The sequence below is a fragment of the Acipenser ruthenus genome, chromosome 26, assembly GCF_902713425.1.
Source record: "Acipenser ruthenus chromosome 26, fAciRut3.2 maternal haplotype, whole genome shotgun sequence".
In the NCBI taxonomy this organism is placed as follows: Eukaryota; Metazoa; Chordata; class Actinopteri; order Acipenseriformes; family Acipenseridae; genus Acipenser; species Acipenser ruthenus.
The window spans coordinates 9,431,154-9,443,529 of NC_081214.1; the positions used below are offsets into that span (position 1 = coordinate 9,431,154).

The window sequence follows — 12,376 nt, forward strand, 5'->3', positions numbered from 1 at the left end:
ACAGCAATGGCTCTCAGAGTAATTGCGGGTAGCAGCTAAGGCACACATTTCAGACTTCCATGCATTTACTATGCTAGTCAGGGTATATCAGTACACATGGGGCCATATTTTAAAGGGTTTACTCCAGTCTTTATATAACTCCTATTTTTTCAAAGTGGTATAACACCTTTTACTTCTACAAAACTAGAACCAAACAACTAAGTTATATATTTCAAATTCTCTTAAGCACTTTAAATGTTTTTCATATAGCAGACTCGAGTCCAAGTCCGAGTCACAAGTGTCAAGTCCGAGTCCGAGTCATCACTGTAAACTAGTGGTCATAGTGGGGGAACAGTTTACCTAACGGACGTGGTCTGACATCCCTCAAGAAATGCACAAATAATAAAAAATAAAATAACAAAAAAATGGATTATTATAGATAATAATAATAATAATAATAATAGATTATTCTATTTGCATGCCTATTTAACTTGTCTGTCACTATCTTCTTATCTTTGGAATTGGAATACTGTTTGAATGTACTTGAAGTTTATAGATAAGCTTCAAGTTCACATTTGTGGACGTTGTTTTTCACTTTGATAGAAGCCGTGATCTGGACTATAGAGCCATTGTAGTGTTAGAAAGTGGTACATTGTCAGAATGTGTTATGCGTACCAAAACCTGACCTGTGTAATGTCAGAAAGTGGCACGCTGTCAGATTTGGGTACATGTGTAATCAATTGCGATCTGATGGGTATTTTCCTACTGTCAAAAATAGGTATATTTACTGTCAGTAATCATTTTTTTGCAAAATTAAACCGGAAACAGACAATCAATAGCTATGTTTTCATCAACAAGACGAACAAATTTCTAGCGAACTTGCAAAATTTTGCACAAAAATATATATGAATCTGTGACACGGTGAATGGTGTGGTGCTGTAGAAAGTGAATGTCCAGACTGAATTCTCCCAAAAACAAAAAGGTTTTAATAATTAACAAACAAAAAGATCATAAAATAAATCCACTTGGAAAAATAAGTAATAATAATAATAATAATAATAATAATAATAATAATAATAATAAGCCCCAGTACCAGCGATGGTAATGGGGCAAAACTCAGCAACATCCAGCCAAAACAAAAGCAACAAAAACACACTCCAATAAGCACAGTCCTCCGTGCACGAAAATGTGCTCTTCTTTTCCAGGGTTTGTGGTGCGTGCGCTGTGCTGTGAAGTGCTGTGAAGTGCTGTGCGATGAGGGGCGTGCTCTGGGGTAAGTGCTGGCTCGCTGGCTACAGCCTCCCGTCCTCCTGCTCCTCTGTTGACACACAAACACAAAACACGTAATCACAAAAAACAAACACCGGCTCCGGCCGATCGCTTTTTAACTCAGCGCAAGGGGAGGTTTTGACGTAGCTGCTTCCCCTTTGTACCCAGCAAACTCCTCCCTGCAGTCAAAGCGTCGCCTGGTTTCTCCAATAGAGGGCTGCCCCGCAGCTGACTGCACTGGAATCGTCCGGAGTACTTGCAGCTACGCGCCCCTCCTAATATGGTCACCTTCCGGTTTCCACCTACCACCGAGGTGGTAGATCTAGGAGGCAGCGTACCTTCCCCCTTACACAGCGCCCTTTCTAATCGGGAGGGAGATTTACAGCATCGATCCTTTCTCTCTCTATCACAGAATCTTATCGGAAAAAAATCTGGTTTCTATTAAAGTGGATTCTAGCAAACAAACAGCTGTATGTAATGATGTCACGAGCTTAAAAAATACTAAACAGAAACAATGGCAGTCTAGTATCAGACACCCTCCAGAGATAGCTGCACCGAAGCCTAAAAGAAGATATTTCAATCCCGCTGGGAAAATACATATTTTATTTTTTGAATGGTCCAGGGTTGGAATTAAAATATACAGTGGCCAGAGATCATGCCAAGAAATGGTGTAAAAAGATGACGAAAATATTAAACATGTCTGCAGCAGAAAATCTGTTTGTAAGAGAAGCAAAAGAAAACAGGAGGGTCAGGTGTATGTCGCCGTTTGTAAACTTGGACCAAAAAGACGCATAGAATGAGCTCTGTCTCGCCTACAGTTTGGCAAAAGCTGTTACAATTTACAACAGGTATCGTCTTTAAAGAAATCGCCACAGAAATTGACTCCATTTCCTTTCAAAGACTGCACTGTAGCCCATAAACAATGAGAAATGTATTATTTACTATCGTTTTTGAACCTGGAGGCTGAAAATATAAGTGCGACCATATTCAGTAGTTTGGAAAATTAACAAAATGATGATCCAGTACTGAACATTGTGTGGTTTAAATCAGACAGTGCATCAGTAATGCTATCACAGCGTTATGAGGTGTGTTTATTTGATATTATATTTAAATGTATGAAATTCTAAGGGACATGATATATGATGTCCTAGTGAGGTCAGTATTTTGTAAGGTGTCCCTCATGTAACATGACTGTGCCGACCCCTGCATAGGATATGTGTTATATCAAGTTTTTTTGATATTACAAAAAAAAAAAAAAAAAAAAAGTAGGTGATTCAACAATTATTGTTTTTGATAATTATAGTGGGCAATTTCATCTGTGGCCAAAAGTTTTCCAGCACCCTATAGAATGATCACATTTAGCTTCATAAAGTCTAAAGAAACCTGCTAAATAATGTTATGTTTTCATATTGAATTACATACTGCTTTGTAGTTTTCCATATACATATAATAAACTGACAAAAATTGAAAAATCTGACATTTCAAAATCTAACATGAAATACTGTACTGCTATTATGGCTTCCAGTAGGCTTTTGTGATATAATGTTGTAGTTTCTTTGATTACATGATGTTAAATGATCTTAATCCTAAAATGATATGCAAAACTTTTGTCCATAACTGTAGATTAGTTGATTGACATATGATATGTCATAAAGTTTTAATGACGTGCCCTGTCTGGGTAGAGATGTGCTGTGCTGACCATGTAAATACCACCACATGACTGAAAGTAGTATGCGCTAGCTCATAACATTCGCTTGGAAAGTATTTCCATTACATTTGTGTGTATCATTTATCGTACAGGATTTGTATCCACCCCTATTTTTTTTGTTCATTCGCATGAATTAACCGAATTTCGATCACTGTTGTCAAGCTTTTTTTTATACGCATTACTTTTACCGCATAAAAAAGTGGAAACATAGATAATTTCTCTAAAAGGAAAAAATAATTCACAAGAAGTCCACCGCAAAGTTGCACAAGTAAAAAAGAAATGTACAAGGCCCAATATATTACATATGATAAATATTTGCATACTATTTTCATAATGGTGGTAAAATATGATACATAAATATATGATGTAAAAGACTGCAAAATATGATAAGCTAAATTTAAAAAAAGATGTAAAATACCAAAAACAGCATAACGTACAATTTGAATGGGCGCTTCCCTGCTTTCTTAGCAGAAGTTGTTTAGGCTGCGCGAGCAAGCGGAGTGCGCTGAGTACCACTTTTTAAAGCGTACCTGAAAATAACACTACACTGGTTAGAAATTAAAGTTACTTTCACCTCTGACTATAGCATCTACTTTGACTTCAATTCAAGTTAATTCTGCCAATCGATTTAGACATTGCCGGTGTCGCAGGAAATAAGTTGATCGGGAAATAAGTTGATCAAGCTCTAGAATTTAAAGGGGAGGTTCCATTGTTTCTAATGTAAACGAGCCTAGGCTAGGAAATGAGTAGATCGAGCCAGGAAATAAGTTGATCGGATATATTAATGAACAATAAATAATTTAAAATTAATTTTGTAAGTATAATTTATATCAATTAGTAGATCTGATTTATTCGGCAGTATGCTGCTAGATAAAATGATGTGAATATCGCTTTAGATCCGATATATTAGCCTAACAAAAATGCATAATTTAAAATGACTTTTGTACGTATAATTTACATTAACATGTAGATCGGATATATTCGACAGTATTACGCTAGATAAGGGAATGTGAATATCGCTGTAATATATATTAGCAGCAAATAAATAATTTAAAATGAATTGTACGATTGTACATTTCTGATTGTGTATTTCTGTTTGTGTAACAAACGTTAACTAGCTAAATGTGTTACGTATTGATGTTATTTTGCATTTCTGGAGGTGTGGACAGCAGATATGCGAGCGATTGTCCGAAAGTTAAAAAAAATTAAGCTCCATGCTGCGATTACTAACTAGGCCACGGTGCACACCAAACACATGATGTACTTGAAAAACGTTGCTTATACAGTATTATTATTTTATATTTGTTCTTTCGGCTGGCTATTTGTGGTTAATTTTCTTCACACTACCAATTTAAAAACCACAACCCTAAACCTATAACCTTTTTTAAATATACAATTGTATGTGTAGTGTACTGTATAGACTTTTTTAAATATACAATTGTATGTGTAGTGTACTGAATATACTTTTTTAAATATACAATTGTATGTGTAGTGTACTGTATAGACTTTTTTAAATATACAATTGTATCTGTAGTGTACTGAATAGACTTTTTTAAATATACAATTGTATCTGTAGTGTACTGAATATACTTTTTTAAATATACAATTGTATGTGTAGTGTACTGTATAGACTTTTTTAAATATACAATTGTATCTGTAGTGTACTGAATATACTTTTTTAAATATACAATTGTATGTGTAGTGTACTGTATAGACTTTTTTAAATATACAATTGTATCTGTAGTGTACTGAATATACTTTTTTAAATATACAATTGTATGTGTAGTGTACTGTATAGACTTTTTTAAATATACAATTGTATCTGTAGTGTACTGAATATACTTTTTTAAATATACAATTGTATGTGTAGTGTACTGTATAGACTTTTTTAAATATACAATTGTATCTGTAGTGTACTGAATATACTTTTTTAAATATACAATTGTATGTGTAGTGTACTGTATAGACTTTTTTTTTTTTAAACTAGCAGTGGTAGGCCTACGCCTGAACTGTAGTAAAGTTACAGCTATACTAATATTAAAATGTATAAAATACGACTTGCCCTGCTAATAATATTATAGATGCAGCATGTCATTATATTACTGAAACATTTTAATTTCAATTAAAGATTGACAACATTTTGACGTGTAAAATCATTTAATATATAAATAAATCTCCTCGATCACACATAAACTACATCAGATTGACATTGATGTTATAGAAACATAAAAAGACCGAAGTTTAAAACAGTTTACCATAGAAACAGTTGTCGATCACACATTTTAAAGTTCATACGAAAAGACAGTGGCACGAACACACACCAACATACACAGTCTAGTAAATAAAACGACCAGATAAAAATAAAAAGCCATGCAGTGAACCTCCCCTTTAATCAAACTGTAGCCCCGCCTTACTTTTGTCTACTTTTGCCTTACTGCGCTTGCGCGATCAACTTATTTCCCAGGCAACTTATTTCCTACGACACCGTAAGTGTATTATGTACTGTGTTCTTAAATAGTAAATGTAGTGTTGTTTGTATTATTTGTTTGCAAAACAGAAACGTTATGTTTCAGTTACATTGCATTTGCACTTTGATTAAGTCTGTAATACAATGATGCATTTACAAGATTGTACTTCAGTTCATTTGATTTTAGATAATGTATTCATCATCTTTTCTCTTTTACAGAAACACATATGTATGTGTCCCCTTTGTGTCGGTTCATAATGGAATAAAAAGATGAAGTTCACACAGACAGATATCTAGGTTGACGCTGCACAGCGTATTGTTAATGTGTTTTCCCACATCCATAATAAATTATTTTCATTTTGGTAAATTAGGTGGTATTAAGTTATTCTGTCGTTCTTTTTTGCCATCAATCAGTCCTTCTGTCATATCAGTCTGATATATCTGCCTGTTTGACGGTAGGCAATTTTCAATTTGAGAAATTAGTGCCTAGTTTTACAGAGTTTGCCAGGGGAATTCATTGACGTTGCTTGCAAACAGTGATGGCGTATGCTGGGAACGAGTGGAGATTGAAGCAAAGCACTGAATATTTAATCACACCGCGACTTTCTCGTATCAATTAAGAAGCTCTAAAAGTATGATTATTCTTTTTTCATTCATTTTTGTTTTCAGTACACTCAAATTTATTAAGGTGATCAATGTTCTATTGTTTTCAGTGCAAACAAATAAATTATATTCCAGAGATTCAGGGAGCTCAGCAAAATCAAATTACGTATTTTTCAGTTTGCAGTTTTAGAAATGTATTTCTACAGTGCTTAAAAAGCTTAGATCACGGTTTAAAGTAATAAAGCGAACGTCTCATTCAAAACCAAATAATTACTTACTTGTTTACCATGCTGACATTATTTATTTCTTATAAAACTTAATGCAAAAGAGAAAAAAAACGTGTTCTGCGATGGTTGCAGTTGGATCTGTGTAGGAGGTGTTTATGCTGCAACCTAACTCGGTTCCAATTTCTTATTCTTACTATGATTGGCTTCAAAGACAACAGCGCTAACCAGTGATTGGATAATGTTTCGTTAGGTGGGTTTCTATTGTGCAGTTTCCTAGTAACTGTAATATTGCTTGTGTAATACAAAATAAAAAATGTCTTGTTGTTAATATCTGTGAGTCACGGAGCCCAAGTGGTCGAGTCCGAGTCATAGTCTGGAAAAATGTGACTCGAGTCAAGGTCCCGGACTCAGTACAGATCCGTCCTTTAGTAACATGATGTTTTCTTCTTTAAAAAGAGTTAATTAAAGAATGGAGGAAATGCTTTGAAAATATGGTCCATGGTGCGGCTTATCTGTGCTAAATTTTACTGCTGGCACAACTACAGTATGGTGAAAGCAATGATGCAAATAAAATAAATTAGCAATAGTGACATAGTTATTTTTATGTCATGAAAAGGGATAGATTTTTTTCTTGCACTGCAGATACATTGCGAAGCATATTGTGTATCATTTAAAACAAACAATTTGTACAATTTAAAAACTGTAAATATTTACAAAAACATTAGGATGGTAAGTGATGTAAATGTACACTTAGATTAGGATGCTCTTCACTGTACCCCAGTTCACCTGTCAGAAGGACGCGCTCCGTGCTTCTTGTAAAAAGTAATAGATTCCCATACAGTACCTTCAAAGGACTTGGGTAGCTACAGTATGTTCTTATTGATTTATTACACCATGTAACAAATTTTTTATTTTTTTTGGTTCCTGGGTAGTAAGTGTTATTTCCTAATTGCTTATGCCTCAAAAGTATAGAAAATGGCTATTATTCCCCACAAACTTTGCTTTTGTGACCAGGACAGTGATATTTTGAAATGTACCTATTTTCCAGAACATTCCAGATAGATTCAGTGCTGAGTAAACTTGGAGTAACTTCTAGAACTTTCCAGTAATATAAATAGTAGTATAAATACAGGGGCCTTAAGCCCACCAGTTCAGTTTAGTTCCAGCTGCCTAAGTGGATGCATATCTGCATTTTTCTGAGATGGCATCAAGAGGCTGCAAGCATCCGGCAGACGCATTTTGCTATGTCTGCAGCAAATTTATCAAGACAAGAGCGAAAAAGTACTCCGTGGAAGCATCTGCTAAGATGTGTGAGGCCTACAAGGCATATTTCGGCATGCCTGTCGGGGATCAAGACAAACCCTGGGCACCTCATTTCACCTGCGAGCACTGCGAAAAAACTCTGGAAGGTAAGATGGACAATTGTTGCTCGGAATTTTATGTTATAAAATTTGTTACAATTTTTAAAATTGTAAAAGTTTTTAATTTTAAAATGTTTTACAATTTTCAGTGTTATTGAAAAAATATATCATATATGAAAAATGTTGCGAGAATCTCTTACACATTAGTCATGGGTGAAATAAATGTATTTTTGTAGGATGGTACAGAGGGGAAAAGAGAGCCATGAAGTTCGCTATCCCAAGAATTTGGCGGGAACCCACTGACCACTCAAGCAACTGCTACTTCTGCATGGTGGACCCTTCCAAACATCGGACTGGCAAGAATGCACCTGCTATCACGTATCCGGACCTTCCTTCATCCATCGCCCCGGTGCCACACTTCCATGAGCTCCCCGTACCCACTCCTCCGGAGAGAGAGCAGCCGTCTTTAGAAGAGAGCAGCAAGTCAGAGAGCGAGGAAGACGTTGTAGATCCAGATGACAATTTCAGAGGTGGAGCTGAGGAGAGAAACCCATACTACCCCAACCAAAAAGACCTCAACGACTTGATTGGAGATCTTGGTCTCACCAAGTCCAATGCCGAGCTTTTGACGTCTAGGCCCAAGCAGTGGAACTTGTTGGATGAAAGTGTGCAAGTCGCAGATCAGAGGAAGCGTCACCAACCTTTTTCCAGCTTCTTCACCCGTCAAGATGGGCTCTGCTTCTGCCACAATGTGACCAGTCTGTTCGAGGCAATCGGAATCGCCTGTAACCAGAATGAATGGCGCCTCTTCATTGACAGCTCATCCAGGAGCCTCAAAGCCGTGCTGCTCCATAATGGTAACAAGTACCCGTCTCTTCCCCTGGCTCACTCGGTGCACCTCAAAGAGGATTACAACAGCATCAAGACCTTGCTGGACGCCTTGAAGTATGATGATTATGGCTGGGAGGTCATAGGAGACTTCAAAATGGTGGCATTCCTGATGGGTCTCCAAGGCGGTTTTACCAAGTTTCCCTGCTATCTTTGCCTTTGGGACAGCAGGGACACCAAGGCGCACTACCACAGGCGGGACTGGCCACAGCGGACCGAGTTCTCTGTGGGGAGGAACAACGTCAAGTGGGAGCCACTGGTGGACCCCCGGAAGGTGCTGATGCCACCACTGCACATCAAATTGGGCCTTATGAAACAATTTGTCAGAGCTCTAGATAAGGAGTCGGCAGCCTTCAAGTACCTTCAAGACTTCTTCCCTAAGCTGTCTGAGGCAAAGGTCAAAGCCGGTGTCTTCGTCGGACCACAGATAAAGAAGATCCTGGAGTGCAATGAATTCCCCAAGAAGCTCACTAGTCAGGAGAAAGCAGCTTGGAACAGCTTTGTCGCAGTGGTTTGGGGCTTCCTGGGCAATCACAAGGCCGGAAACTATGTGGAGCTGGTTGAGACTCTGGTGAAGAACTACGGCACAATGGGCTGTAGGATGTCCCTCAAAGTCCATATCCTTGATGCTCATTTTGATAAATTCAAGGAGAACATGGGAGCGTACTCGGAGGAGCAAGGCGAGCGCTTCCACCAGGATATACTGGACTTTGAACGCCGCTACCAAGGACAGTATAACGAGAACATGATGGGAGACTACATTTGGGGGCTGATTCGTGAAAGTGATTTACAGTATAATCGTAAATCTCGAAAAACTACTCACTTCTAAATCTTTTGTATTCATTTTTATATTACTTTAGTATAAATACATGTTAATTTGGATTCATTCATTCTGATTTTATGTGAACGAAAAGACACAAATTTGCCTGTTTTCTCATTGGAAATAGGTAAATTTCTAAATATCTCTGTCCTGGTCACAAAAGCAAAGTTTGTGTGGAATAATAGCCATTTTCTATACTTTTGAGGCATAAGCAATTAGGAAATAACACTTACTACCCAGGATCAAAAATTGTGTTACATAGTGTTATGTATAGAAAATCTAAACATTCAATAATTAAAACAGTGCCCCATAATTCCATATATCTTGCCTGTCCTGCAATTCCATTTGTTATATATGTAGAGCATCTTAACCACTATACAAAATATCCAGGCTTGTTTGCATTTGTGTTTATCTGGCTTTTAACCTAATTTCATTTCACCGACGAGACAGAATTTGTAACAGAAGTGTGTCACACAATACTGCCTGTTACAGAGGTTTCAAATGTGACGTTTTGAAAGAAACATTTCAGTGCAAATGTAGTGTGCACGGGGGAAGGCAGCAGCAGGGCTGGTAGGTGACATAATCACACACAAAGACATGAGCCCGATATACGCTCCTTGCAAGGGAGCCGGCTCTTTTGTACAGCGGTATAGGCGCTATGCTTTAGTGCGAGAGGTCCCGGGTTCGCGCCCGCCCTCCGTCTGTGTGTGGATTGCCTCGCCCTGTGTGATGCGCCTGCCTGCGTGAACCAGGATCGCTACACAAACATCTATTTCCATTTTAAAATGTGATATCTGGTAACACAGTGCTACAGTGGGATCAATTCCATAAACTTTCATCACTAGACTAGACACAGTGTTGGGGAAGTTACATTAAAAAAGTAATCTGTTACATTTACAAAAAAATTGAACTAGTTAAAGTTACAAATTGTTACTTCTCCAGCACAGTTTACATTTTACAACCCACTTGAACCCACTCGTTCCCTCCTTTGGTTCCATAGCAAGTTGAAATGAGAAGCGCGTTCATGTGACATGTAAGGTTTGACTTGCACTGTTGAAGCGCTTTCTGATTTCCATGTTATGCATTAGCCGTAGTCTTATTTTAAATGTAACCACATTTCATTGTCAGTTACAAATTACTGACAATTCTAATCAGATTCCAGTAATGCGTTACATGTCGTGCGTTTCTCTCCAACACAGACGAGACACAGCTGTTTACACAGTTACTCTTAAATACAATCCATGCATGACCCCAACTCCCCTGTCAACTAAACCAAGACCCCCCCTCACAAATTGTACACAGACTTTTTGATTAGGTCTTCCCACAGACTGAGATCAGCCTGCTGTTAAAGTTTATTTAGCTGGCATTCATCAAGCTGTCATCAGAGTGTTCAAAGGTATCTTAGTTTCACTGCGCTATAGCCTCCCTCATAATTTGTTGGAACTCTGTGCTGGGGGAACATAATTATCATCTAGCTGTGAAACTTGAGTTTCAGATGCACTGAAAAAATCATTAATAATTCACAGTGAAAGAGAAAATTCTACCTTCCCTTCTATATGTCTTTCTATGTTGAATAATAGTAATTATTAGCATCTCTTTTAATCAAAAGTTGAGCTCCAGCTAACGTTTGTTTGCAATACAAATTAACTACTCCTCTTTTTGATATTTGCAATTTGCATTCACTTGAAGACTCAGGTTTCTGTCAGTGTCTCAGCGGCGACCCCTGCAGGAGAAGAGGGGTAATTTCAGCTGCTTTCTTCTGTTGCAGGTCCCTTGTAACTGGCATTGAGTCAAGGGCCCAATCATAGTCTGTAGTTTCCTTTCTGGCCTTTTGTACCGGAGGGCCACTCTGCTTTGAGTTTTTTTTTTTTTTTATTTAATGAAAGGTACGGGACTAATACCCCTGCCTTAAATATAGTCACCCATTTTTTTCAGCAGGGGAAAACAATTCTTAATTATTTTAACACTGCAGAATTGTATACAGGTCTAGGAAAGAGAAGTCCACTCAACACTACAGATCGCTCTAGTAGTATAGGAAAGAGAACTCCACTCAACACTGCAGAGCGCTCTAGTAGTATAGGAAAGAGAACTCCACTCAACACTGCAGACTGCTCTAGACATATAGGAAAGAGAATTCTTAAACATCCTGAGTATTTGCTCAGAATTGCAATGACAGTTTAATGCTGGAGACACACAAGCATACAGTATCTGTCGACTGTTAATTAACAAGGATAAAAACAGATTTTTGTCATGCAAAATAAATCATTCTGATAATGCTACCATTCTGTGCACTGTGCAACAAAATATTCAACCAGCTCTATAGAAGCAAGTGTGACATTAAGATGGCAAAATGTATCGCCAGACTATCCCACATATTCCCAGGATGTGATATTCTCAATAACTTCAGCTAAATAATGTTAATACCAAGTTCCATGCAATTGTATAACCTGTTTTCCAGATATGTGGAGCAAAGTAAAGTGTGACATGTGTGCATTTAATATTATGTGTGTTACGCCCCCTACAGGTGGAGTCCCCCCTAATGGAAGCTGTTCTAGGTGAGACCCAGGTGATAATAACTGATGACAAAGTCTCAATAACAAACCTCAGAGTGCATGCCATCGCCAGCCTCTCCCTCAAACTGCTGCCCAGCCCAGGAAACAGTCACACCATGGTCGCCAAGGCAACAGGGCTGCAGACTATCACTGAGCCTAAACAGGTACGTAGCAAAAATGCCATTGGTACAGAAAAGGTGTAAGCAGACAAACTTTCAGAAAAAGTCTTTATGTGTGTTATACCAGTATAATAGTAATAGATACCATATTTTAAAATGAAAATGCATGTGTTTCTTTCAAAACTGCACATTTGAGACCTATATAGTGAATGGGTTTGCATGGCTGAGAAAAAGTATGGAGTTATTTTATTAGCTACACAGATAGACAGTTGGAATCCTCTGTACCTCTGTATTCCTACACAGCAATGTTCCATCTGTCTGTACAAAAACGGTCTAGTTAGCATAAAGGGACCAGCCATATAAAGATAGGATATCTACAAAAC

The 12,376-nt window shown here is 37.6% G+C and overlaps 1 protein-coding gene across 2 annotated transcripts in view; it reads left to right on the forward strand.

Annotated features, from left to right (window-relative positions):
* Positions 1-12,376, forward strand: part of LOC117430243 (transmembrane protein 132E) — a 299,335-nt gene that overhangs the window by 273,944 nt on the left and 13,015 nt on the right. For both annotated transcript variants that reach the window (XM_034050090.3, XM_059000772.1), the window contains exon 8: positions 11,847-12,038. In XM_034050090.3, the coding sequence (XP_033905981.3) occupies positions 11,847-12,038 (192 nt within the window). The remainder of the gene's footprint in view (positions 1-11,846; positions 12,039-12,376) is intronic.